We start from the raw sequence: 27,387 nt of genomic DNA, 5'->3' as shown, positions 1-27,387 counted from the left end.
GGGACAGTTACTACCCTTCAGCCTAACCTAGGTCACAGGGTTGGTGTGAAAGTTAAATGGGGTGAGAATTGTGTGCACTGTCTTGAGCATCTTAGGGCTCCTCTGGGGCAGACGGAAAACCTCTTGAACCTGTGCTTTCTAGGCATGGGGCAAGCAAAGTTTTGAAGAGCCCTTAGAGCAGGGGTCAGCAACCTAAGGCCCATGGGCCACAAGCAGCCCATGGGGATCGTTTAACTGGCCCACGAGCCAGTCCTGAACTGAGCCGCTGCTCGGCGAGTCCCCGTGTGCTGCACTAAACCTGCGCAACGTGGTGTGGGGACTTGCTTCCGCGGCACTGGAAATCGCGTCTGCACAGATGCTGAAAATCGTGTCTACAAAGATGCAGGAAATCGTGGGCGCATGCACTCACACATGCTCACAATCTGGCCCACAGAGGGATCCCCGCTGCCCAGGCGAGTAAACCTTGCTGACCTCTGCCTTAGAGGAAGGGAGGCGTATAAATGTACTGATACGGATCAACTGAATCCCCACTGATTTCACTGGGTTTCATCTAAGCAGCCACATTCACTGGGTTTCATCTAGTTTTGCAGCCACATTTACACAGCTAGCCACAATCTGTATTGATCCTGATGTCATGAATCCCATAGAGATGTCACGCAGCGGGTGGTCAGACCCTGTGGAGGGTGCTAGTGGGATGAGGGATGCAAAACTGGGTCCCCACTAATTGTTTGAGTCCAGAGATGAGGACAGTAGACTAGGGAAAGGAGATCTGTATATGCAGGGCAGGGCTTCTGCAGATTGGCAGAGGAGTGTTCAGGGTTCAGTGGCTTTGCTCTCAACCTCAACTTTTGCCTCCTCCTCTGCACAAGAACTCTCAGCTGGGCTCTTCCCTTCATGGCAAAGCTCTGCTCCCAAGGCACAGATGGATTCTAGCAAACTTGTTTGCTGCTTCCTAGCAAACTGGTTGCAGCTTTTTCAGTTAGACTGTGTACAGTATACCCTGAAAGCACATAGAATCAGAGAATTGTAGAGTTGGAAGGAACACTGGGGATCATTTAGTCCAACCCCCCCTGCCATGCATTCAAAGCAGATTCAAAGAATTCAGGGCACTGCAATTCACCCCTCACACATATCCCTCCCTGCCCCCAAACGCTGCTTCCTAATCCGGATCCTCCTGATAAGACCTGGTTGTGGTCCAGCATCAATAAGGACAATGGAGCTCAGCATCCGCATATGTACAGAAGCAATCTGTTTGTTTGTACTTGGCAGGTGAAGTCCTGGTAGCACTGAAGCCACCAGAATCTTTATTCCCTGGGGCTAAGTTTTGATCCGCCTTGGCTTGATGACTTGGCCACGTTGGAGGCGCTCTTTCTGTGCAGGATCTGGGTAGCTCCTGCCCCTTTAAGAAAGGGCTGCTGCTACGGCATGACTCAGCATTCTTCCGAGGAGGCTGAGCTGCTTTCTTTGGCTCACGGAAATTTCCGGCAGTGAGTACAACGCGGGACGGGATCCTCCTCCTCCACTGGGCTTCTGCTGGGGGCACGAGAAGGCGACACCTGCTAGGGCTTCGTGATCCTATTTCCCACTTACCCGAGAGTAAGTCCAGTGATTTCAGTGGGGCTTCAGTGGTTAGGGTCGCGCGGTTAGCCCCCTCCCCAGCATGCAAAAAATAAATAAAAATGCCGTGTTTAGCGTGGGTAGCGGAGGGAAGAGAAGGAAGGAGGCGTGCCAATCCAACTGATCTGCTTTGTCTTTTCTTCATCTTTTTCTCTAGTGCCTGGAAAATATACGATCACCTATTTCCCCGTACGCGGTGAGTGCAAAATCACGTAACTAAAGACTTGCATGAATTCATGCCCCCCTACCCCATGATCATGATGGGTTTGGACCCCTCTTTAGTAGAGAAAGTGTTGGGGCAACCTCAGAATAATGCATTTACAGTACAGCCGGATCTTCGCCTATTATGATTGCTCGAAAGCAGCCCTGTTTGACCTCCGTGAGGTTTACTGTACAGGAATGAAAGGGATTGCACTTCTGACCTGGAGAGAAACGTTTTGCAGGCGAGGGCTTTCTCTGTTAGATTGAGACGGGGTGAGAAAGATTGCAGACCCGAGGAAATCAATGGAGGAGCTCATGGTTTTTCGCTTTGGAATGGTTTTCTGGAAGGGGGCAGCATGAGAGAGAAGATGGCGGGTGCTTCTTAAAGCACAGTGGGCAGAACTCAGGCACCTTGTGAGAATTAACGAACCAGTGTGCTGTGTGTTCACACCTGATGATTTGGGTTTCTGCCCCTTCTAGGGCGCTGCGAGGCCATGAGGATGTTGCTGGCAGATCAGGGGCAGGAGTGGAAAGAGGATGTGGTAACCATGGAGATTTGGAGCAAGGGTGACCTCAAGAAATCTTGTGTGAGTATAAGTAGTAAACTCTGGAGTTAGGATTTGGGAGGCGGGCAGTGAGTCTGTTCTTGTGAGAAATGAGTTTTCCTAGGCCCTTCACACTGGTCCTTTGCTCCTCTGTCTACACACTGGAAGCTACAAGCCAACCGGGCCCCTTTTCACTGAGAAATAGGTATGGGGTGTCCAGTCACTAACCTTTCTGCCTTTCCTCCCCTTCCTCACCAGGTCTTTGGGCAGCTGCCTAGATTTCAGGATGGAGACTTTCTGCTGTACCAGTCCAATGCGATACTGCGCCACTTGGCAAGGAATCACGGTGCGGTTGGTGATAGGCAGGGGTGCAAGTAGAAGTGGAGTGTGTGGACCTGGGTTTGTGGCAAATCTGTGCTGGTGGCCTTTCCAAGAGAGAGCTGCATGCATATGGAGGAGATGTGTGTCTGTAAATATGCCTCTTGGGTGGGTCAGCAGGTGAATAGATGGCGATAGTGGTGGTAACAGAAGATAGCACTAATTTGTGTTCACCTGTGATTTGGGTGTTTATTTAGATGTATATTAATTGTACACCACTTTAATATTTGAATGATACAAGTATTTTTCTGAGTAATACCAGCCATAAGTCCTGACAAAAATAAAAGCATAAAGTAATAGGGAAGAAACAAGAATCAAAAACATAAAACTATATTAAGTGACAGTCGACAATGGGTAATATATAAAACAGGAAGTCAAAATTGCATTGGGGCCCAGATCCTTCACTACTTGAAGGCAGCATTTGGGGGGGGGGGAATGGGGCACAATTGGTAGTTACTAAGTTTTGTTTTTTTAAAATATCCCCCCTCAAGAAAGCAGCAGATAGATGAGAGCTCTTGCTCTCTGTGCAACTATCCTGTGAGAGAGTCTGGATAGTAATTTGAACATTCCCTCACCGACCCGTTTTCTTTGCTGCTCAGGACTCTATGGTCAAGATGCCCGTGAAGCGACGCTGCTGGACATGGTGAATGATGGAGTGGAGGACCTGCGTGTTAAATATGGCCGCCTCATCTATCAAAACTATGTGAGCTTGGGTGTGGGAGGGCTTGAGTTTGCTTCCATACACTGAAATTGAGAGCTCTGTCCCCTTAATAGACTCTTGAAATATCTGTCAACTAGGTAGGGTGATGGAGAGATGTCTTTTTTAAAAAAAAACACCAAACCCCAGTCTTTATTAAATATATTTCACAAAATTATACAACAATATACTATATTACAATTTGTATCCCATCCCATACAGCAAAAAAAAAAATTAAAAATACAATAAATTTTTAAAAAGACCTAAAATAGACTTACAATTGTTCTAAAAAAAAAAACTAAATTACACTTGTTATATTTTACACAGTATCATATTATTATATTATTTTCTTAAGTCTTTTGGAAAAAGAAAAAAGAAATAAAATGGAAACATTAAATTTACATATATTATCTATACATTGCAAGACTCATTCAAGATTTGCCAGGAGGTTTTTGCTGTCACAGTAATTTTCCAGATATTCCTTGAATATAATCCATTCTTGATTTACTTTTTGCATCAAATACTCTCTTACTCTCCCTGTCATTTTTGCCATTTGCAGATATTCTAAATGGGAATGGTTTGAAATAAGAAAATCATTTTCGGTAAAACATTCATCTTAACTGCTGATATCCTACCTCAAAGGGAGAGGTGGAGTTTGCTGCAGATTTCCAAGCTTTTCTTAATCTCATTCCATGTTTTTATCTAGTTTTCTTGATACAAGTCTATGCATTTAGCAGATAACCAAACTCCTAAGTATTTTATGTTGTTCTTAATCTCTAGACCCGTGCTTTCTTGTAGATCTTTCTTCTCTTCTAGGCTCATGTTCTTAGCCAACAAATTAGGTTTTTTGTAATTTAATCTAAATCCTTCTTGCTTACCAAATACATTTATTATTTTTATTGCTGTGGGGATACTCTCTTTGGGGTTTTCAGTTGTTATTATCAGGTCATCCGCATATGCTCTTAACTTACATGTTTTTTGCCTAACTTAATTCCTTTTATTTTTTACCTCCTTAAAATTTCATTTTTGGAAATCTTTTTTGGAGAGATGTCTTAAAACATGTGGGTTTTATTGAAGAAACGTCCTTGATCAGGGAAGGAAAACCTGTTGGACTAGAACTCCCATAATCCCTGACCTTTGGCCATAACAGTTTAGGTGATGGGAATTGGAGTCAAACAACTTTTGGGGTTCCCCACCTTGCCCTAGATGCTTGCAGCCCCAACATTCAAGCCTATAATCCAAATGGGTGTAGTTCAGATGATCCCTCCCAAGTTGCAAATGATCCTGGATAAAAGGGATAAGAGGAGGATGGGGAACCCATAGCCCTATGCATGTTGTTGGGTTCCAACTCCCATCATCTTGATCATTGGCTGTGCTAGCTGAGACAGAGGGGAGTTGGAGTCAAACACCCCTGGAGGACCACAGGCACACGTCACCCAGGCTCAGAGCTCTCTTCTAGCAGAATGGAAGAAGCAACGAGGCTTTTCTCTATCTGATTATTGTACCTTGACAGGAGGCGGGCAAAGCAGACTATATTAAGGCCTTGCCGGGAGAGCTGCGTCCTTTTGAGAACCTTCTGGCTCAGAATGATGGTGGGAAGACCTTCATTGTAGGCAAACAGGTAAGGCAATCTGCCTGCTGGAGATCCAGTCGTGGGTTGGTCTTGTCCAATAGGGGGTTTCACATCTCAGGAAATATTTTTCATGGAAATCCCTGCTGAAAGAAGGGGCGGGAGGCTTCATTTTACTAGCACCTTGCAAGGTGCTTTGTAGTGCTGTCTTCGGGTCTTCAAAGCATATTGCACCTGATATCATTGTGATGACAGGTGAGTGACAAGATGGCCAATTTGGTCAGGAGGATGATCCTGATAAGCATCCCTATGCTTGCTATAGTTCTTTACTTCATCAGCTTGTACTTTGTTTTCAATCCTCCATCCAGAGCTGTTCCTAGCCCATGGTATATAGAATCATAGAATCATAGAGTTGGAAGAGACCACAAGGGCCATCGAGTCCAACCGCCTGCCAAGCAGGAAACACCATCAGAGACTCTTGTTACCTCCGAGGATGTGGACAGGCTGCTTGGACGAGTGAAGCCAACCACCTGTCTCCTGGATCCTTGCCCATCCTGGCTTATAAAAGCTAGCCGGGAAGGACTGGGCGATGGGCTTCGTGGGGTGGTGAATGCTTCCCTCCATGAGGGAGCCTTCCCAGACCCGCTGAAAGAGGCGGTTATTAAACCGCTTCTTAAAAAAACATCTTTAGATGCGGCCACGATGGCCAATTATCGCCCAGTCTCAAACCTTCCATTCTTGGGCAAGGTGATTGAGCGAGTGGTTGCTAAACAACTCAAGGCACGCCTGGAAGAAGCGGACCATTTGGATCCCTTCCAGTCGGGATTCAGGCCTCATCATGGGACTGAAACTGCCTTGGTCGCACTGGTTGATGATCTCCGGCGGGCTAGGGACAAAGGTGAGAGCTGTTTCCTAGTTCTGCTGGATCTCTCAGCGGCGTTTGATACCATCGAGCATAACATCCTTCTGGACCGTCTTGAGGGGCTGGGAGCTGGGGGCACTGTCATACAGTGGTTCCGCTCCTTCCTCCTGGGCCGTGTTCAGAAAGTGGTGGTGGGGGATGAGTGTTCAGACCCCTGGGCTCTCACTTGTGGGGTGCCTCAGGGTTCTGTCCTCTCCCCCATGCTTTTCAACATTTACATGCAGCCACTGGGAGAGATCATCAGGAGGTTTGGGCTGGGTGTTCATCAGTATGCAGATGATACCCAGCTCTACCTCTCTTTTAAATCAGAACCAGTGAAGGCGGTGAAGGTCCTGTGTGAGTGTCTGGAAGCGGTTGGAGGCCAATGCGCGACCATGTGAACTTCCCCCTGCTTAAGCTACATCTAATGTATTGAGGAATGATGGTGTTTTATACTTGACTGGCCCTTTCTCTCTCACCCACTGACACCTGCCTCTTTTGTTTTCTTCTTCCTCCAGATCTCCTTTGCTGACTACAATCTGCTTGATCTATTAAATGTGCATTTGGTCCTGGCCCCCGACTGCCTGGCTTCCCTCCCCTTGCTGGCTAGCTATGTGCAGCGGCTCAATGCCCGACCGCTCCTCAAAGCTTTCTTGGAGTCTGATGCCCACAAGCAGCGCCCCATCAATGGGAATGGCAAGCAATGAAATGGATTCCTTCACCAAGTTGCAGCTTTTCTGGTGACCTCTGGGTGCTTTGTAGTTTTGTATACACTAATGTTAACGAAGCGAGTTTCAATAAAGAGTTCTACACATCTTTGCTTGGTAGGGAAAGTATGGTAACTAAATTCAGCAGAAGCCCACTGCAATCAAGAGGAGATGTGATTAATTTGCTAGAGCCAAGTGGCTTATTATAATTGTTGTGGTTACTATTGTTAGTTGTTAAATTCATATCCCATTTTCCTTTCCCTTCCCAAACAAACCCAGGGCGGCATATATAGTGAAGCCATAAGCTAGGATTTATAGCTCTTGTAGCTTCAGAAGTGCAGCACAAGACAACTAAGGGTGAATATAGCCAAGGTGGTGGGAGATTTATGATCAAATCTCCCACTTTAAAAAGAAGTAAATGCAGGAGCTCCTGCTTTTAGATCAAGGAGGCTGTGTGTGATTATTCCCCCCCCCAAGCTTTTCTCCTGATCAGAATCAGAGTCCCATAGCTTTGTTCACCCCTTTAAAAGTTATAATAATATATTGTTGGCCACCTCATTTCGATGCACTCTAGCTCTCCACTTCCCACCTTTTGATCTTGGTAATTTCCAGACAGGTAGCCATAATAGTCCTCTAAAAGTTTAGTGGCTCATAAGCTTTAGTGAACTAGATCTCACTTCTTCAGATGCATAGGATGTGATCCTCAGTTGTAGGTGTGTGCATATATTGCCATGCCTGAGGCTGAGAGATTTTAGCCTGTGCTGCATTTTGTGACAGCAAGTTGGTAAAATGGCTCACTGCTCAACCAGGTTAGATGTTCTCTGAATCATATTGGGGAAACAGCAGGTGCAAGATCCCATTGGGCCAATGTGATTCAAATCCCTGTTCCGTTACGAAGCTCCCTGGAGTGCCTTAAGCACATCACTTTCCTAGCCTATGGCATAAGTTATAATGAGAATTGTAATGATTTTGTACACTGAAGTTTAAGAATAAAACAAATAGCATTAAATTAGATTCTGTTATACAAAATGGTGCTCCTTTGCTGGAAACTTCCCCCCTGGCTTGTGCTTAGGGAGGGGGTGGGTGCTTAGGGTAATCTTCTCATCTAGGCTGCCATTTGCTCTAAGCTGAGCCAGGAGGCTTGAAGCAAGATAAGTGAGCTCATTAACTTATTGAGGGTTAAGATGGTTGCTTTGATCCAGAGGTCTGCCAATGCTCAGGGTGCTCTTCTACTCTTATCTCTGGATCGTGGAATACTTTCTCTTTCCAGAAAAGATAGAGGTTGAGTTAGGTACAGGATTACAGTCACAGGGTCATGATTGCTATCGTGGTATGTGAAGGCTTTCTCCCAATCTTCTGAAATGATTATCCACCCAATGGCTGTGTGTGTTTCTCAGCCTTCTATAGAGACATCCAGGTAGAGATTTGTAACTCAGAAAAGTTCCCTTTCAACTTCTGAAGCTGCATAGAGGCTGCTGTGACACCTGTCATCCAGAGTCACATGCTCTTGTTCTTCCCAATGCATTTTGCTGCTGGAGGTGAAAGGCAAGATGGTGTCCCCCCCCCCACCCTTCCACATATAGAACTTGGCAGTTGAATCTCAATTCGTTTCTGGCAATGGGACAGCTTTATCCACCTGAAGTCCACAGGCTGACTTGTGAAGACAGGCCCCATGATACACACAGCTCTGTCCTCCAACCCCTTGTTCACTGTTCTCTTGCAGGGTTGCCTGGCATCTGCTGTGCCCACTGTATTCTCAAGTGAATAACTGCAGTGCAGCAACGGTAGCACCAATGTCTTGTGTGAACAGAGCAATTCAGGGGCACATGTAGTGTCTGCTGGAGGGTGTTGTGAACTGCCTCCCTCTGCCTGTAGTCTTGGTCAGGTGCCTTTGCCTACAGCATGTCTATAACATAAGAGGGCAAGCAGATAAGACAGGCGGACCACCTGCCCAGTAATAAACAAATGTTACGCCTGGGGGGAGGATGAGACTAAAGAGGGTGAGAGTGGCTGGGGACTCTGGAGACTCAACTGGGGGGGCTGCAGTTGTCTCCCCCTAACAACTGCTGCTTGAGATGACCACTTTACACTGCCTAATTGAGCACGTTTACATTGCTTTTTTAAAATGAGTGCTGGGAATGAATCTTGCAGCTTTCCCCTGCTGCTGTGCTAACCAAGAGGACCCCCTGCAGCCCATTCCAGTGTAATGAGATCATTCTTCTCAGACCAAGAATCAACAGGATCAGAGAGATCAGCTCCGTAATCCTCCTCCTGGCAGCACAACTGCAACAGCTGTTTGAAAATGAGGTAAACTGGCAAAAGCCAGGACATTTGGAAATAGAAGGAAATAGAAGGCTTGGGAGCCGTTCCTTCTCTCCCGGTTAGCCTTTGTCCAAAACATCTGGAGGCAACCAGGTTGCTCTGTGATACTCCCTTGTCACTAAGGAGAAGCTTCTTGCTGTATTGTATTACTGGCTTCTTGTACCCCAAATTTGGTACATGCAATCGTGCTCTGTGTGCATCCTATGAAAGTAGAAATTACTGAAGAATGAGAAGATACAGAAAAGAGTGAATAAAATGATGCTGGTGGAACATTTTCCCCATGGAGCAAAAAAACAATCTAAAATTTCTAAAGTATCTGAAGAAGTGTGCATGCACACAAAAGCTCATACCAATAACAAACTTAGTTGGTCTCTAAGGTGCTACTGGAAGGATTTTTTTATAAAGTTTCTAACTTAGAAATGGGAGAGGGAATATAACAAATTCACACAGATATGTAGAACATTAGTGTGTTTTTGGTTTATTGCTGATTTCAATTTTTTTGAATGTTTCAAGTACGGTAGTTGTTCTTAACTGTTTTACCAGTATTTTTACTATTTTTTCTCTTTGTAAATCACTTTGAGGTTTTATTTTTACAATCAAGTGGTGTATACATTATCTGTAATAAATATACATACAAAACTATGAACAGTACTGAGAAAAAATATTTGTAATACTCAAAACATGAACTTGGGGATATCCAATGAAATTTGCATTGGGAATATTTGTGCAAATACTTCTTCAAATGATATATAAAGTGCTCTTAACAGATTTATTGCTGTAGTGGGTTTTGATGCATAAAAAATTACAGACTACATTTGTTGAGGAGGCTGTTATCATAGGTTTTAAAGGGTGTCCCCCTTTGATAACCAGATACTGATGGCAAAAATCAAGAGATGGCTATATTTATTCATTTACCTATATCTTTTTTCTGTCCTGCTTGTGAATTTCCTTCTCCCTCCTTTTCTTTCTCTCTCTCTCTCTCTCTCTCTCTCTCTCTCTCTATATATATATATATATATATTCAAAAAAACATGGAAAAGTACAAAAAGAAAAAGAAAGGAAAGATACAGAAAATAATATCCCCAATGCAGTCCCTCCCCCTTCCCTGGAACAACATTGATCATGTAAAGGCAAAGAGTTGCCAAAAGATGTTCACTCCAGAATACTGCTCCATAGACTTGAATATGTTGAAGGCAATAGCCATGCTCTTCCATTATATAAGAAAATCATTCTGTAGTTTTTTTTTTACCTTCTAGTATGCAGTTGCTTGTGAATCTTCTTGAGGTGTCTGATTTTATTTATTCAAGAGTTTTCTAGGCCACCTTACAAGACAATGTCCTTCCCCATGGTTGCTTACATGCATAGCAACAGTGGCTGGTCATAGTCAGAGGTGCCTCATACACATTGTGTGGTTTTCTTCCACGTTATCAACTAAGTGTGTCCAATCCCAGCTCCCTAGAAACGGTACCTGTGCTTGTCATGTTTAGAAATTTATTTTTACCAGTGTGCTGAAAACATTTAACCAATATGTTTTAAAATGTAATGTGTAAAGCACCTTTCACAGATGGAAATCCTGGAATGAAAGAGATATTTAGTATAATTCCAGAAATTACACTATGGGGAGCTCTTGGAGAGGCAGAATTCGTCACTAGAAAGACGAGGGAAGTAGCTGCTGCTTCTTCTGCGATCACCGTAGCAGAGTAAATATATTTTTTTTGTCCAGTAGCACCTTAGAAGATTGTCTTCCATGAACACGGTCTTAACAGTGAGTCCGCAAGTGACTCTGGAGACCAATGCGCGACTTCCACAGAGGGGACATAGCAGCCAGTGGTTAGAGACGTTCCTCATCTAGTATTGGATGCTACAGGATTCCTAACAAGCTTAATAAAAGTGGTGCGATCTCTCTACTCAGAGCACTAAAACCGCTGTAACGTTGTAAATCGTGATTCTACTTTTCTTAGTAAACAGGCTTTTTCAAAAGATGCAGGAAGTGCGATATAATACTAAACCAGAACTAAATTTAGAAAGAAATGTAATGCTGGCTATTTTCCTTATGGCAGAATCTTTGTATACCTTTGCTCATTTATTTTTGAAGCATTTTTTTAGTTCTACATTTCTGCTAAAAAGGTTGACTGAGTCGCCTCAAACGTCGCCAAAGGAAACAGCGTCTTCTCGAGCGCCCCTGTTGTCGCTTATTCGGCGCCCGTCGCATCTTGAACGCGGCCTGGATCTTTTTATTTTATTTTATGCAACCTCCATGGTATCAGGTCTCTTGGCTGTCACTGAGAAGTTCCTATAACCGAGGCGCGGGGCACTTTACTTGCTTGGACAGTCGCGGGGCGCTGATGAACTACCACTCCCATCATCCCCTGCGCTCTGACGTGAGCCGAGACCGAGTTCTTCGCTCTCTGTCGTCTCGGGCCGGCTGACATCAACACGTGCCGCCCGAGGCGGTGACGTAGAATCTCCGCGCAAAACAGACGAAGGTGACGGGGTCGGCTAGTGTTGCTAAGTGGGGGACCCCGGCTTCAATAGGCGCTATGTTGGCGGCTCGGCCTCTGGTGCTCCGCGGAGCCTGCGCTCAGGCGCGTCTCCTTTCCGCCGCTGCAGCTCCGGAATCGGTGAGTTCTTTCCCCTTCCCTCCGACGGGCTGCGGGGGAGAAAGAGAAGCGCAGACACTGCAGGTGAAGGGGCGGGGAGGAGCCGTGAAGAACAGGTCTTGACAGGTCAGCTGCCGCTTCTTGTTCGCTGTAAGGGCTGAGAGTTGCCCTGCCTCGATTCGGAGCGGGGCTTCGGTTTCTCCTTTTTTCTGCTAGTCTCTCCCCTCCACTCCCCCCCCCCCCCCAGGTTTAGGATGGGCTCCGGGATGGCAAATTTATCAGGATTCAGTCATTTCTCTCTTTCTTGCACAGGCACCTCCCAAAAAAACACAGTTTGGGCCCCTCAAGGATGAGGATCGCATCTTCACGAATCTTTATGGGCGCCATGAGTGGAGGTGAGAACTGAGAAATTGGGTGGTGTGTGTTGCATAATGATGAAAGGGGATTAAGGTGGGGCCGTCAGTTTTTAACTTAGTGGAGGAAAGCCAGCACAAAGGGGGGTGATTAAGTTGGAAAGTTTGCAGGTTGTTGTTGCTTTTAACTGGTAAATTAACTTTTGATTGGATGCCAAAAGGATTTTCCAACAGAGCTGCCACATTGTGACTAGGTATTTCTCTAGAGCAGGCATGTCAGTCACGATCTACTGGTCGATTGCGGGATGTTCCTGGTCAATCTAGATCGCAGTCTCTTGGGAGTTGGACGTGCCTGCTATAGAGAATATGCTTTGCTGAAGTACTGTACAAATTAATATTATAATTCCAGGTTTCTCTACTTATGTGTTCTCTATACAGGGTCAAGACTGATGATATAGTCCTCTGATGTTAATGTGTATGCAAAATGGAATTATTTTGGAAAGCTGTTGTTACCCAGTGTTTTTGTCGTTTCTAGGTTGAAAGGGGCTTTGAGCCGAGGTGACTGGTATAAAACCAAGGAAATCCTGCTGAAGGGTGTTGATTGGATCTTGAATGAAATAAAGACTTCAGGTCTGAGAGGCCGTGGGGGGGCAGGTTTCCCCACTGGTCTTAAGTGGAGCTTCATGAATAAACCCCCAGATGGCAGGTGTGTTACAAACTAAAGGCTGATTTCGTACTCAGTACCATGCATTTTTGCTGATGGAGGAACTTGCTCTGGAACAGTGGCAATTGTTTCTACAGTTATCTCAAAAGCAGCTTTGGGCTTTCAAGGGTTATAATCCATGCTGGTGTTGGGAATCAGAAGTTGGGACTCCTAGTTTCCAGTTCTGTCTCACGCCTTTCAAATAGCGTGTCTTAGTTGCTGGGAATGCCTACTTTAGAGTCATTTGAGCCTTTGATTTCAAAAGTTACTTTATCTAGAGAGCCTGACTCTGCAAAGCAGCAGATGCCAAAGATCAACTCGACTTCCAATTCTTGACCACTAAAGAACAGCTACTGTATTTTGTACAGAGCCACTTTAGCACATTGGGTGGAATTCTGCACACGGACGCTGGAATTTCAGCTTTAAGCATCACTTCAGTAGCTGGTCCTGTTCAGAAAGTCACTATTTGCCTTCTTAACCTTCCTCACTGGGTGGTTGTGAGGCGAAAACATTTCTCTTGGTTTCTGACAGATGGGCAGGGTACAAATGTCACAATAATTAAAATATATTCAGTGTATGCACCTGAATATTCCCTGTTTTCCTCAGGTGAATTACTTGAGGTTAAGACCTTAAACTTCTGCCCGCTGTCTGTGTCAGTACTGGGAACTGGATATAGAGTTTGTCTGATTAATTATCTGTCTGTGTAGTATTTAGTTTGAAGCAAAAGAGATTTTTTAGTCTTGAACAAAGGTTTACGCAGAGTATACTCATTGAAATTAATGGACCTAAACTCAAGTCATGTTCATGACTTTCAATCGGCCTGCTTCTGAGTAAGACTTAATTGAATATCAACCATTGGCTTGTGTATTGATTGCAATAGAAAAGATACTACCTGATAAATGTGTTTTCCTGGGATTCTTAATTTTTGCCGACAGGCAAATTCTCCCTGTGTTTCAGACCCAAGTACTTGGTGGTGAATGCAGATGAGGGGGAGCCAGGAACCTGTAAGGACAGAGAGATCATGCGTCATGACCCCCATAAACTGGTGGAGGGCTGCCTAGTTGCAGGGAGAGCTATGGGAGCCCGAGCTGCCTACATTTATATTCGCGGAGAATTCTATAATGAGGCCTCAAACTTGCAGGTGAGCTGCTACTCTTACCACTGTGCAGTTGTGAGCAGGGTTCTTGTTTTCCCTTGCAAGAACTGCTATGAGAAGTGAGCGAGCTGATTTCCCCCCTTAGCCTTTAGCATCTTGTGTGCCTGCTTGTATTTTTTGTGTTGAAAACCAAGGCGGCAACTTTTTAGGGGTGGGTCTTAGCTTACTCTTGCTGTCTCATTAGGTGGCAATCAGGGAGGCCTATGAAGCCGGATTGGTGGGCAAGGATGCTTGTGGCTCTGGCTATGACTTCGATGTCTTTGTGGTAAGAGGAGCAGGTGCCTACATCTGTGGCGAGGAGACAGCACTTATCGAATCCATTGAGGGCAAGCAGGGCAAGCCACGCCTCAAGCCTCCCTTCCCAGCTGACGTGGGTATGACAACTTAAATGCTCCTTCTGTGGTGGATGGTGTAGATTTGGTGCCCAACCTTGCTGTCAAATTCTCATCTCTGTCAACATATATCTGCCACCCCAGCTCCTTTGGGGGCCTTTGCTGTGTCTCTCCTTTGCACATAACATTTCCAAGTGTGACATAAACTATGTGCTTTAGCTCAGTAGTTATTAACCCTCTCTGGCTTAGAGGCTCCTTTGAGAATCTGATGAAAGCTATGCCCCCCTCCCACATGCACATAAATTTTTTCATACAGTTAATTTTATTGCCGTGGGGGTGGTTCTTTTGTGCATGGTTTATGGAACCCCCTCAAGATCTTTGGACCTCATGTTAAGAACCCCTGTTCCAGCTGAAATAAGTAAGTTACCTTTATCTTGCTGGATCCCCCCCCCCGCCTATATTAGATTTATCTACCACTCTTTATCACAAGATCTCAGGGCGGTTCACAAGATAAAAATACAAGGTAAAAGCACAAAAATAGTTAAAACAAAAACAACAAAATAATAATAATCCCCTCCCACATTTTATGAATGCCACCCCTGCCACCTGGCTTTTCATCTGAATCTCTAGTACCTATCACTTTCCTTCCCCATTTTCTCTCCCCAGTAGCTAGTCTGAAAAGATTTTTAAAGTCCGTTTTCCCCATTCCGTTTTTAGGAGTGTTTGGTTGCCCTACTACAGTGGCAAATGTGGAAACTGTCGCTGTGGCACCCACCATCTGCCGTCGAGGAGGTACCTGGTTTGCTGGCTTTGGACGTGAGCGCAACTCTGGAACCAAACTCTTCAATATCTCAGGCCATGTCAACACACCCTGTACTGTAGAAGAGGAGATGTCAATACCTCTACGTGATCTGATTGAACGACACGCAGGTGAGAACCAACAGTTCTTAATTTGCCATAAGGAAGAAGCTATCAGCTTCTTTCAAATAACTTGTATTATTGGGGAAGCCTTGTGTCCCCTGTTTTTGTGCACATCCATGGACCCACACCTGATTGTCTCTTGCCTTCTAACCAGGTGGTGTTAGAGGTGGCTGGGATAACCTGCTTGCTGTAATTCCTGGAGGGTCATCCACCCCCCTCATCCCCAAGTCAGTGTGTGAGACGGTGCCGATGGACTTTGATGGGTTGGTGCAGGCACAGACTGGGCTTGGGACAGCAGCTGTCATTGTCATGGACAAATCGGTAAGGCTAGTCCCTTGGCCCCTACTGCTCTGTAATCCTGCTTCATGAGTCTTCACCTTCTTCTCTTACCTTAGACAGATATAGTTCGAGCCATCGCCCGACTCATTGAATTCTACAAACACGAGAGCTGTGGGCAGTGCACACCATGCCGAGAAGGTGAGTGTTGAAGCAGAAGGTCACCCTGGAGTTCCTCCCCAGATCAGGAATTTGGGACAGTCTATAAATCCATACCTCTTGGCATATGCAAGCCCTGATTAAAGTGTGGGGAGCAAAACTGATGCTTAAAGATCTCTGGAAAGCAAAACAACTTTCCTAGGATATTGACAACAGGCCTGTAGTTCAGTATGCAAACTTCATTTACTCTTTCTTTTTTTTGGTCCAGCATTGTGCTGTGACTTGATGTATGGTCTGTTTCTTCTCTCTGTGACTACCTATCTTTTCATAAGCATTGGAGTTGCCTCTGATTCTTTTGAAACTGGTTCCCTCTTTGCAGGTGTTGACTGGATGAACAAGGTGATGTGGCGTTTTGTGAAAGGCAATGCACAAGTGGCAGAGATTGATGCGCTTTGGGAGATTAGCAAGCAAATTGAGGGGCATACAATCTGTGCCCTGGGAGATGGGGCTGCTTGGCCTGTACAGGTAATTCTCTCAACCTTCTTCTCTTTAGCTTGTGAAGAATGTGCTGAAGAATCTTGTGGTTTTGCTTGAGAGAGTACATGCTAGAATCTGGATGTGTAATTGGCAAAGGGATGTACGTATATTTGGAGGTGTGTGTTCTGCTAATTCCTACTTCCTTCTTACAGGGATTGATTCGTCACTTCCGTCCAGAGCTGGAGGAACGGATGAGACAGTACAGTGAATCTAAGGTGCAGCAGGCATCTGGGTAAACACCTAACTGGTCACCCCTTTATACATTTGACTGTATAAAAAACGTTCACATGAAGACAGGCCAAGCTCTGCTTTGGCTTAGGCATTGAGAGCAGCGTGCTTCCTTGATTTGTGTCAGATGGGTGACAACCTACTTCAGTTACTGTTCTGCTTTGCTTTCTTAAAACGCACATTATCTATTAAATGGTTGTAACTTACTTCTTGTCTGTTGGGTACTTTTCAAGCATAGGGAAAATAAAGTGGATAGTTGCATGTTTTTTGAATTGTTTTATATTTCTTAAAGTTGTTCAAGGGTTAAAAAGGGGGGGAGCTTCTGTATTTCTTTGTCAAAAAAGCATCCTTTAATCAAGGCACTTGGATTTATGTGCACACATCTTCCTGCTGAACACATCCACACCATCTTAAATTCCTCTTTGCATCAAGCAGTAGAAAGAGGTGGTGGAATCCTGAGATCATAAAGTGGATTGCACCACTCAGATTGTAGAGGTGGGGTGCTATTTTTGAATTGCACCGTTGGAAGGGACCATAAGGGTCATCTAGTCCAGCGCCCTGCAATGTAGGAATCTTTTACCCAATGTGGGGCTCAAAACCATGGCCCTGAGAGTATTTGCTACAAGTAGAGATTGAACACATCAGTGAGAAATGTTCCAGCCAAGCTCACTCCTTGATGTAAGAGGGCTTTAAAAAAAAGTGTGTTTAGCAGTGTATGTGGCCATCCTTTTCTCATTCTTACAGCAGCCCTGTAAGGTAGGTTAGAGGGAGAGTTGTCCAATTTTCCCCAGGTAAGCTTATTGCAAAATGGGATTTAGATCCATTTCTCCCTGGCTCACCTAGCATGATTCACTCCACTGCGCTGGCTGTAGTTTCAGCTGTTCAAATTAAGCAGGTTTCAGTTTTTAATGTGTGGGATGCTGTCAGTTTTCATTTTTAACAGCAAAAAATTTGAAAAGAATAGAATCTATTGTGAGTTACAATGTAATAAATCGATCTGTGCTCAACAGTTCATTGATCCTCACATTTTTTTTATCATAATTCTGCTTTTAAGGATATAGGCATATTTTCAAGTATAGTAAAACAAAAAAGTTTTGATCTTGATACAATCTTATCAAGATTTGGTGCTTTCCTCTCTCGCCTACAGAAGGAAGCCTGAGAGATAAATTCAATAAATAAATTTATGCTTCACTGAAAATGGGAGCAGAACCAAGGATGAGAGGTCTGGCCAGGCTGTGTTTGTCAGCCGTCGGACCTGACAAGTCTCCAAGCACAGACTAATGTTCCAAGTCTGGGTTTTTGCCAAGTTTTCGGGCTTGCATTCTAAATCGCTTAAGGAAGAGGGTCGGGAATCCTTCGGAGGCAACGGTTGCTTCTTCCTCGGGACCCAAAAACGAGGGGAGAGAGGCGAGGCGAGGCGTGCGTGCCGCCGCCCATGTAATAATTCCTTTTATCCGCCCTTATATAAGACCGCGCTTCCCCCGCCTCCCTCCATCCCGAGGACGAGTGAGGGCGGCGAGTCGTCGCGGCCGCCGGCCTCTCAGCCGTGGGCGTGGCTTCCGCGGCCCTCCGCTTTCATTGGCTGATGCGGGCGCCTCCGTCCACCCTCGTCGGCCGGAATTTTCGGCAGGGAAGAAGCGCGTCTTTTCACCGAAGAACGCTCGTCGGCGCGGGGAAAGGTGACCTCCATGTTGTTGCCTGGCGGAAGTGCGCCCCCTTCCTCCTTCGCGGAGAGGAGCGTTTCCGAGCGCCGCCATGTTGGTTGAGGGGACGGGCAGATGGGGAGCGGCGGGAAGTTCCTCCCCGAGCGCTGCCATGGGGCTCTTCCAGGAGCGGGATCGTTTGGGGGCAGGGGGAGAAGCGGGGCTGCAGCCTTCGCCCTGCTGGGAGCAAAGCAGGCGGTCCGCCGAGGGCTTAAAAGCCGACCTTTTCCTCCCGGACGAGGCACGAACAAAGCCCGACCTGCTGCAACGCGCCTCTCCCAGTGCATTTCCCTGCGGTTTTAGTATTTCCAAAATACAGTGGTACCTCAGGTTACATACGCTTCAGGTTACAGACTCCGCTAACCCAGAAATAGTGGGTTTCAGTGTATCTGAAGAAGTGTGCATGCACACGAAAGCTCATACCAAGAACTAACTTAGTTGGTCTTTAAGGTGCTACTGGAAGGAATTTTTTTTGTTTTGACTATGGCAGACCAACACGGCTACCTATCTGTAACCAGAAATAGTGCTTCAGGTTAAGAACTTTGCTTCAGGATGAGAACAGAAATCGTGCTCCGGCGGCGCGGCAGCAGCGGGAGGCCCCACTAGCTAAAGTGGTCCTTCAGGTTAAGAACAGTTTCAGGTTAAGAACAGAATTCCTGAACGAATTAAGTACTTAACCCGAGGTACCACTGTAAACGCATCGCATGAGGCGGTGGTGAAGCAGAAGTGCTCAGCCTCCATTTTTAAGCAGAGCTTGGATGGCCATCGGTCATGTATGATGTAGTTGGGATTCCTTCATTGGACTATGTGACCCTTGGGGTCCCTTCCGACTCTGCAGTACAGGAATGGGATTCTTCATCTCTCTTCCCCCATAGGCTTTGCCTTCAGAGGAGCGGTGGAGAGGGGGGATGTTGGTGTTGGCAGCATGCCTTTGGTGAGGGTCTTCATCTAGGCAGTATGGCCCTGGGGATTGGGCCCAGTGACCCCAACCCTTCCTGCTTCGACTCCCAGAGAGATGTCACAAGCAGGCAAAAGGCACCTTCCAAGGGGATCTCCCAAGACATTTTTGCTTCCTAAAAGATTGCGTGACAACACCTCCACCCCCACCTAAAGCCAGGCAAGTCAAGTTGGCACCTGAGGCAGAAAATCTCACAAGTACCCCCTGCCCTTGCAGTAAAAATGCAATACTAAATCAAGTAACTGCTATCTTGCTGCCATTTGACACCTCAGAACAGCAGCTGGAGGCCACTCTCGCTTAGTAAGTCTGCTTCCATACAATTGTCCTCCTCCAGTGCAAGGCTGCTGTCACCACCTACTGTATTTGTGTTTCCCCTCTGGGATGCCCTACCTGCTTGCTTAACACAGAGGATGAGTTGCCTGCAGCTGCCCTGCCCACTTCTACTTGCTCGCTGGGTGTTGCTCCTACCATATTCTGTGGGGTCCTGCTGCATTGCCCGAGAAAGAGGGTGAGTTGGCAGAGAGAGATGTTCGCGCTTCTCTAGGCTGTGCTGTAGTGCCCAGTCTTGCCCATATTGCCTCTTGGGGAGAGAGGGAGAGTATGAGCTCTTGCCTTTCACCCCCTTGCATGGCAGTGTTGGCAAGCCCCAGTGGGGCCACCTAGATAGCAAAGGTGACAGTGCAGAGAAAGGAGCCTCCTCATTTTGTTTGTCCATGCAGCACTGCAGACCCATTCCCTATTGCCATACTTCCCAGAGGGAGAAGCCAGGTGACTAATGGGAAACAGCAGTGACTGTTCCTTTCAGCTGCCACTCACCTTTCCACGTTCACAGGCAAGTGAGCAGCACCTGGGTAGGAGGAGATGTTTCTGTGCAACATGCAGAGTGTGCTAAACCTGAGCAACAGCTGGTTAGCATTAGTAGGACCTCCAGAGTCCGCCTTGGTCATTCTGATGCCCTCCAAATGTTGGACTACAGTTCCCACTATGAGGGCTGTGATCCAAAAATGTGCTGGCTGAGGCTGATGGGAGTTGTAGTCCAACAATATTTTAAGGGCACAAGGTTGGCAAAGGCCGTCCTGGTTTATCCTGGACCTTGACAGCTGCCCAGTTGTGCTGACTTCTGGTTCCAGTCCTGCACCCAGCATCTGAGCAGCTGGCATTTCAGGGTTGTCTTCAAATTCCAAGTGGATCAGGAGTTTCTAAAAAGAAAGAGTGCCTGGTGCTAAATTATTTCAAACAGCAGCTTGGCATAGTTGCCACCTTGTCCTGGACATGATGAGCAGGACTTATTGAAAGCTGCAGTTTACCCTGCTAAATTTCTGCATGCCATGCACTTGTTAAAAGTGTAGGAGACCTGGGCAAACCTAATGACTTTGCCACTTGATTTTAATTCTAGCATATGGGAGAAGTTTTTTTTCCAGAGTGAAAAAGATTCAGTGCTAATATCTAGTTCTACCTCAGGAAATATATTTTTATTTCATTTTTTGCAAGAATGATCCCTATTGAATGCCTCATTCAGACACATTTCACTTCAGAGAAATTTTTGTCCTGTTCTTGACTCCTTGACTCCAGATCTTTTGTCATAACAGATCATCTGCAGTAACCATTTTTGCTAGATCTCAATGACTTTGGGCACAGTCAATACTGCCTAAGGCAAGGCTGGCCTAATCATTAGGTGAATATATGTGGCCGTCCAGGGTGGTGCTGCGGTATTACTTATATTTGTGGGTAGCTGCTTGAAAAACCTATAAAAAATCTGTGCTGGAGTGGGAGAGATTGGTTTTTTGTTATTGTTTTGCAACCTTGGATTTTGAAATGATTGCAGTTGGCCTTGGCACAGATTTGACAGGAAGACACATGGCTTCCACGTCTAAGGACACTGCTTGTTTTCTGAGTAATACATTTTACTAATTTCCCTCCACCCTCCTGCCCTTTCCCCTTGTACTTTAGCAGACCCTTGTGGATCACAGCCTAACAGTAAAATCATTACTGGACAAAGTAGGATGGGGCAAGTTGATGGTGTGGGAGGACCCATGTGAATATAAAATAACCAACCTCCCTGGGCGCTGTGAAGTTCAGGATTGAGGCAGGAAGGTCCCCTTCCTTCTTCAGTGCCGGCTGCTTGTTTCCAAGTCAGCTTCTCCTCTTTCCTCCCTGCAGGACATTATGCTTCCAACGCTTCGCCACTTCTGCCACAGCAGGCCTCCTGCGCCCATAGCCAGCATGGGCCCAGTTCGTAGATACTTATCCTGGGAAAACGAGCAGCGTTGCCGAGGGCAGCTTGAGAAGTCTACCAACCGATATAGACAAGAAGCTGCGCCAGCAGCTGTTTTGGTGCCCCTGTGCTCTGTGGCTGGGGACCCAGCCATCCTGTACACGCTGAGGTCCAGCACCTTGACTGGTGTGCACAAAGGATCTGTCAGGTATTTGGTAGCCCCATACTCTCTCTTTTTAAAGTAAAATTCCCACCATCCTTTTCATTTGCTCTTTCCTGGACCTCAGAACCCTCCTGAGGTCCTGGCAGTTGCCACAGCATATCTATTTCCCCTCAAGGCTGCTGGCACAACCTTGGTTCTGGTCCTGAATTTCCCTTTATAAAAGGATTCTGTTTTGCTCTTGCAGTTTCCCAGGTGGTAAGCGCGACAGCTCTGACCGGGATCCCATTGCCACAGCACTCAGGGAGACTCAGGAAGAGTTGGGCCTGCGGGTAGAGGAGGACTGCGTCTGGGGAATCATGATGCCTATACCTGATAAGGTAATGTCTCTATTTGGGGGTTCTAGAATCTCCTAAGGATAAACTTACACTTGGAAGGTTTTTTTGTTAAGGAGCTGGGACTAATATTCAGAATCCGGGGGGGGGGGGGGTGTTACCTGGAGAAGCGATGATCATGGAGTGATGTGTCAGATGAGAGCAATGAAGGACTTTCTTGAGTATTGCTGTGGGCCAGGATGTTCACCCAAGGGGCAGAAAGGTGTTTGGCAAGGGAAGGCATCTGGCTTGCATGAGTATTTATCACTTTGGAGCATGCCTTGCAGCAAAAAAGCAACGGGGATGCCTGGAATTCACTGGTTTTAAACTCTGGTTTCCTTTCAGACAAAAATGATGGTTATGCCTGTGCTAGCCAACTTGGGTCCTCTGGAGCGCCTGACTCTGAAGCCTAATCCCCAAGAGGTGAATGAAAGAGCAAAAGCAGCACAAGGACACCTCCTTGCATGTTCTTTTTACTGGCTGTGTTGCCAGGGAGTTGCTTGCGGAAAGCGCAGAAGGGGTGGCTCACCTTTTTAGGGGTTGAAAATGTCCTCAGGGGCCACATAGCAAAGTGGGCGTAACGTAAGCAGGAAAATTGGCATTGACAAAATCCCAGAATCCTTACCCTGTAATTAAGAAGTGTATCTGAAGAAGTGTGCATGCACACGAAAGCTCATACCAAGAACTAACTTAGTTGGTCTTTAAGGTGCTACTGGAAGGAATTTTTTTTGTTTTGACTGTAATTAAGAATCTGTGATTTCATTTCCCCCCTAATTCATTAAGAAACAGTAAAAAAACACACTCACATCTACCCCACATTACTTCCATTGTCTTCCATGGTCAATAACTTATGGTCTTGTAATACAATGTCATCCTCTTTCCTCTTTCCCCCAAAATTAATTCCATTGCCTTTGGCGGATAAGTGCCTTTCATCCCTGTCCTCGTTTAAATTCCACACACACACACACACACACACTGCATATATATGTGTGTGTGTGTGTGTGTGTGTGTCTGTCTGTCTATTCTTCCATTTCTTTCTCATATCAACTACCACCCCACTTTCTTCCTCTACTCATGAGTCCCTCTGGTACTTTACTATCCAAGTTGCAGCAACTGAAACAGCTTGGGATGCTCACAAGTATGTTATTTCTTGTTAATTCCTTCTCCTTACTGCCATTTGCCCTCAGCCATGAAAACTACTGTCCCCACAGCCACCATCACTTCCCGACTTGCTCCTCTGCTGCTCCAACAGTTTCAATGCCTTTGGCTGCTCCTGAAATAAACCGTGAAAGATCGTAGCTTTTCTCATCAACCGAAGCATAACGGTAGCATGTGGTAGTGGCAGTAGTGGGGAAACCTGACTGCTCCTGAAGCAGCAGAGTAGTGACTGGTGCTGCTCCAGGAGCTCTGCGAATCCAGAAATAAACACACAGCATTTTTTATTAGCATAGCCATTTTACTTATAAGCAAGCTGATTTGTGGGGACTTCTTCCTAGAAACAACACTGGATAATGTGAAACTGGTAACAGGATAGCTGGACAACACAGGTATGGGTAAACCTCATAAAAATAATAAATTGGCAATATTACAAAAATAATAATTACAAAAATAATAAATTGGAAAAAGGAGCTGCCATTTTGAGAGGGGGGGTGGCTTTGAGGGGCACAGAAAACAGGCTGCATATGGCCTATGAGCTACCCCTGCTGTTACGTCTTGCTAGGCCCAAAGCGTCTAGATGGAAGGCTTGCTGGGAATGAGGGAGTGGATTGTGGTGATTTCCTGGGCAGCTGGGAGTTGGAAAAGGAACCATTGGCTCTGCAACTAATCTGAGAAATCTGTGCTGCCCCTCCTCACCTATTTTCCCTCTGATTTGCAGGTTGAGGCCGTTTTCACACTGTCTTTTCGCCACTTGCTGAAAGAAGAGAACCAGGGCTACACTAACTTCTGCCACAAGGGTACCTACAGCCACACACTTCCTGTCTTCCTGCACGGTCCTCACCGTGTATGGGGTCTCACAGCCATCTTCACCGAATTAACTCTGGAATTGCTGGTGCCAGGGGCATATCGCAGGCGGACTCATGTGGTGGGCAGACGCTGACCTTGGCTACCAAACTCTGCTCCCCTTTTCTATGTTTGCCAAGGGACTTGGATGCAGGTGGTGCTAATCCCTTTCCTAAGTCACTGGAGTATTTTCAAAAACGCAAGTCTGTCCACTCTTGTTCGGCACACAGAAATTGGCTTGTCCTCCTGCTCCTGGTGCAATTGCATTTCATCGTTAGTGGTCGGGGAACGAATTGCCTAGCCACTTCTGCTAACAGCTGCTGCCAGACTTGTTTATGAATAGACCTTGAATAAACAGACACACTGGGAACTCGGTGCAGGTATTTGTGAATATGTTGAAGACAGAACACAGCAGTAGGCAGTCAAAAGAGATGTTGGTACTGGACAGTAGCCCAGCTCCATTCAGTAGCACTTTGTTGACAGGTCAAGTTAAACAAGGATTTGGCAAGGATCTTAGGTGTCCATATAATGGCTCAGAACTGTGAACAAATGCTGATCCCTACCTTGTTGTTTATGGTACCTAGGATGCTTGGCTGAAGGATGCCCTCTTACAATTTTTCCGCTTTTTTCTAGTACTTGCCTTCACAACATGTTTTCCCCACCTCATGCATATGAGAATTTGTTTGATATTCAAGCAAATAATCTCCATACCCTTTCAGCCATGTCCATTTAACGTGGAAGTTGAGTTTAGGTCGTCCATGTGGATTGAACAAGAATTTCTTGAACTATGTGTACTTCAAAACAAAAAAAAAATTCTTTCCAGTAGCACCTTAAAGACCAACTAAGTTAGTTCTTGGTATGAGCTTTCGTGTGCATGCACACTTCTTCAGATACCTATGTGTACTTCATAATCAAACCGTTTTGTGACTCGCTAACATACACAGGAATATTTAAACACCTGTTCCATTTTGTACTGGGTTAAATCTGAATTTTTTCTGGGTCACAGGCTGTGTAATTCACTGAGCTCCTGGGTCTTCAAGGCATGGGACATCTTCCCCCCTGGTCCTCCGTACCCCTCCGGATTTGCGAGGTGAGCATGCCCAGCTGCCCAGAAGAGTTGTCATTGAGGGTCAGGGGACAGTTTGTAGGACCAGGGGTCCCAAAAGATGACTTATCAAGAGGTTATTGGGGGAGCCAAGACTGTGAGGGGAGGAGGCTGAGTTGTTAAATACACAGCTCTCACCCACAATTGAAGAGGATGACTCACAAGCCTTGCCTCCAGCAACTTGAGGGGTGCTTCACATAAGATTGATTTAACCATCTCTACTTAGAACTGATATCCATGAGGAAGCTGTTTCTTGTGAAGTCCCATTAACTAGGAGAGCATATGCCTCTCTATGATAGTTTACAGATACAGTATATACAGTGGTACCTTGGGTTACATATGCTTCAGGTTACATATGCTTCAGGTTACACACTCCGCTGACCCAGAAATAGTGCTTCAGGTTAAGAACTTTGCTTCAGGATAAGAACAGAAATTGTGCTCCGGCGGCGCGGCGGCAGCAGGAGGCCCCATTAGCTAAAGTGGTGCTTCAGGTTAAGAACAGTTTCAAGTTAAGAACAGACCTCCGGAACGAATTAAGTACTTAATCCGAGGTACCACTGTACTCTTAATTTCAGGGCTTTAAAATATTACTTTCTTCGGTCAATAGGTGGCAGTGCCACCTTAAGAGAACCCAGAAGGTTCTTTGGTGGTTTATCGGCTCCTTAGAGTGCAGTTTGAGGAGGAGACAACCAGGACACCAGTTGCGACTAGCTCTGAAGAGAGCAGCCTGCTCCTCCCAGCAACATTTCTCCCTGAGAGGAATGCAAGATTTGACTACCTCCTGCAGAGGGACAGGCAGGCTGGCCTTCCTGTTTGGATGAAATCACTGGGGCAGAAAGTCAGAGGCATGTCTCTGGAGAGCTCAATAACGGGAATCCCCTGCCTGGGCCACGCTTGAAAATTCACTGACTAGTTCCAAGAATGGGCTTCATTTGGTTCACTGGGAAAAACGACAAGCAATCAAATAACTGAAGTTCCACAGGAAAGATCTGTATAGTTTCTTTCAAGCCACTGAATAAAAGGACAGAAAAGGCTATAAACAGATAAATAAATTTCAATGTTTTAGTATTGTTTTCCCTTTTTGAGTCAAGGGAAACCCCATCTTTTAATGCTACAGATTTAAAATGGAAGAAGAGTTATTTTTATATTTCATTACCTCCTACCACTGCTCATAAGCCCCCCCTTTTTATTGTCAACCTTGCCTCTCCCTTTTCTCCCCTTTCTTTCGTTCTTGTCCAAATTCCAAAATTAGAAAGCAAACTTTTCAGACTTTGCAGGGGCACGGTTTAAAAAAAAATACGTTACACTGTAAAGTGCCATGTATGTCAGTGCCACTATATTAATAATGTGGATGCATTAATATTACATTTTCATTCTTAATAACAGAAAATCATTTTAAGATGTATTAAAATACCTGCTTTTTATCTGCTCATGTTTTCTCAAAATATCAGAAATGGCAAAGCTGCATGGAAACTTAGTGCTACTGATGCTACTGTTTAGGGTTTTTTGTGGAACTTTCCATAACATTGGGGTTGCAGTTCCATTTGCTCCAAAATAAATGTACTGTATTTGGATCAAGCTGGTATGTTTAGTAGGAGAGAATTGTCCTATTGAGCGAAACAGAGTAAGAACAAAGAGTGTATCCATTTATTGACAGTGAATCTGCTAAAAAGGATGTTCTAAATAGCAAAATCTATAGTGTCCCTCCTGCTGTTGCTCAGTGCTGGCTCAAGACATTTTGCAGACTGAAGCAGATCCCAAAGAGCAGACCCCGCCCAGTGCAGGCAGTGCTTTAAAAAGTGTTGTGGCAACATTTAGACAGTTCCTGCCTTTATATTCTACCCCCTCATGGTGTTACCTGAGGTGGAAGTCTTCACCCTGCCATATGATAGGGCTGGCTGGCTGAAAACTTTGAGCATCTCAGCACAGCTATTGTGTAGAAAAAAATGAAGAAAGTGCTTGTGTGCTGTGCCTTCTGACACATCTTGGCACAACTGCTGCTTGCAAGAAAGTGCTTGCCTTCTCAGTCACAGGAATCCATAGGTGCAAACACTGCAAGTATTTACTTTCTCAAATTCTGCTTATTCAGAAGAGCAGCAAGGAGGCTGTCAGCTACAGCATGGAGTGGAACTGACATTATATCCCTGAAGCATTTAAAAGCTTGCACATAACACATTCCTTGAAGAAGGGGGGGATTTGGGATAATTTACGCTATAGAACTACTTGGATCGATTCCACCTGCCCTTTAAGAAACATTCCACACATTTTTTTCCTCACAAAGAAGCTGTCTGATGAATTGTTAGGTGTTTTGTTAAGCTTGTGTGTATGGAGTTCTTTTGTTATTTTGGGTGGGTTTTTTTAAATGTTTCGGCAGAAGGATTTTAGCATCAGGCAGTGACACTGGAATACTGTGAGATTAAACTGACAATAATCCTCCAGTGAGGAAGATTGAATGGTGCAAGTTGACAAAACATATTGCTTAATTACTTTATCTATGCAGGTATCTCTCTCTCTCTCTCTCTCTCTCACACACACACACACACACACACACACACGTGTGCTAATAGCAAACTCATTCTCCAGAGGTGAATCCTTAAGTAGCCAAAATAGCACCACACCAGAGGGACGCATTAGTTATGCCCATGGTGAACCCCAAGGTTTGTAGAAT

The 27,387-nt window shown here is 45.6% G+C and overlaps 3 protein-coding genes across 7 annotated transcripts; all 3 read left to right on the top strand.

Moving 5' to 3' along the window:
* The first annotated feature begins 1,425 nt into the window (after positions 1 to 1,425).
* GSTP1 (glutathione S-transferase pi 1) lies at positions 1,426 to 7,630 on the top strand. Its single transcript, XM_081906419.1, has 7 exons — positions 1,426 to 1,596; positions 1,775 to 1,813; positions 2,299 to 2,405; positions 2,622 to 2,709; positions 3,341 to 3,444; positions 4,952 to 5,059; positions 6,428 to 7,630. Coding segments are annotated over exons 1-7 (636 nt in total). The 5' UTR covers positions 1,426 to 1,595; the 3' UTR covers positions 6,617 to 7,630.
* A 3,768-nt stretch (positions 7,631 to 11,398) lies between these two features.
* NDUFV1 (NADH:ubiquinone oxidoreductase core subunit V1) lies at positions 11,399 to 16,469 on the top strand. The gene is made up of 10 exons (XM_081930781.1): positions 11,399 to 11,559; positions 11,851 to 11,933; positions 12,427 to 12,597; positions 13,552 to 13,735; positions 13,935 to 14,124; positions 14,800 to 15,012; positions 15,158 to 15,324; positions 15,399 to 15,480; positions 15,818 to 15,963; positions 16,128 to 16,469. The coding sequence occupies exons 1-10, from the start codon at positions 11,479 to 11,481 to the stop codon at positions 16,209 to 16,211; spliced, it is 1,401 nt and encodes a 466-aa protein (XP_081786907.1). The 5' UTR covers positions 11,399 to 11,478; the 3' UTR covers positions 16,212 to 16,469.
* A 1,269-nt stretch (positions 16,470 to 17,738) lies between these two features.
* NUDT8 (nudix hydrolase 8) lies at positions 17,739 to 23,987 on the top strand. 5 transcript variants are annotated; one of them, XM_081931022.1, is made up of 5 exons: positions 17,739 to 17,882; positions 21,025 to 21,287; positions 21,487 to 21,619; positions 21,959 to 22,036; positions 23,490 to 23,987. In XM_081931022.1, exons 2-5 carry the CDS (start codon positions 21,031 to 21,033, stop codon positions 23,709 to 23,711), a joined length of 690 nt encoding a protein of 229 aa, XP_081787148.1. In that variant the 5' UTR covers positions 17,739 to 17,882; positions 21,025 to 21,030; the 3' UTR covers positions 23,712 to 23,987. The 5 variants fall into 5 exon arrangements, with proteins under 5 accessions (XP_081787148.1, XP_081787150.1, XP_081787147.1 ...); XM_081931021.1 differs by having other exon boundaries at positions 17,752 to 17,960; XM_081931025.1 differs by lacking the exon at positions 17,739 to 17,882 and adding an exon at positions 18,892 to 19,102.
* The last annotated feature ends 3,400 nt before the right edge of the window (positions 23,988 to 27,387 follow it).

Source organism: Podarcis melisellensis (genome assembly GCF_964234715.1).
Source record: "Podarcis melisellensis genome assembly, chromosome: 1".
Taxonomy (NCBI): Eukaryota; Metazoa; Chordata; class Lepidosauria; order Squamata; family Lacertidae; genus Podarcis; species Podarcis melisellensis.
Note: the sequence above shows the minus strand (reverse complement) of the source record. Positions and strands in the feature narration are given on the sequence as shown.

What these genes read in the sequence shown, in the direction of transcription:
- NUDT8 (XM_081931021.1), top strand. Translation starts at nt 17,892, where the DNA reads ATGTTGTTGCCTGGCGGAAGTGCGCCCCCTTCCTCCTTCGCGGAGAGG. An exon ending in TGATGCCTATACCTGATAAG is followed by an intron (nt 21,620 to 21,958) that starts GTAATGTCTCTA and finishes GTTTCCTTTCAG; the next exon opens with ACAAAAATGATGGTTATGCC. An exon ending in TGAAGCCTAATCCCCAAGAG is followed by an intron (nt 22,037 to 23,489) that starts GTGAATGAAAGA and finishes TCTGATTTGCAG; the next exon opens with GTTGAGGCCGTTTTCACACT.
- NDUFV1 (XM_081930781.1), top strand. Translation starts at nt 11,479, where the DNA reads ATGTTGGCGGCTCGGCCTCTGGTGCTCCGCGGAGCCTGCGCTCAGGCG. An exon ending in ATGAGGCCTCAAACTTGCAG is followed by an intron (nt 13,736 to 13,934) that starts GTGAGCTGCTAC and finishes CTGTCTCATTAG; the next exon opens with GTGGCAATCAGGGAGGCCTA. An exon ending in TCCCTTCCCAGCTGACGTGG is followed by an intron (nt 14,125 to 14,799) that starts GTATGACAACTT and finishes TTCCGTTTTTAG; the next exon opens with GAGTGTTTGGTTGCCCTACT.
- GSTP1 (XM_081906419.1), top strand. An exon ending in GTGACCTCAAGAAATCTTGT is followed by an intron (nt 2,406 to 2,621) that starts GTGAGTATAAGT and finishes CTTCCTCACCAG; the next exon opens with GTCTTTGGGCAGCTGCCTAG. An exon ending in CCTTCATTGTAGGCAAACAG is followed by an intron (nt 5,060 to 6,427) that starts GTAAGGCAATCT and finishes TTCTTCCTCCAG; the next exon opens with ATCTCCTTTGCTGACTACAA.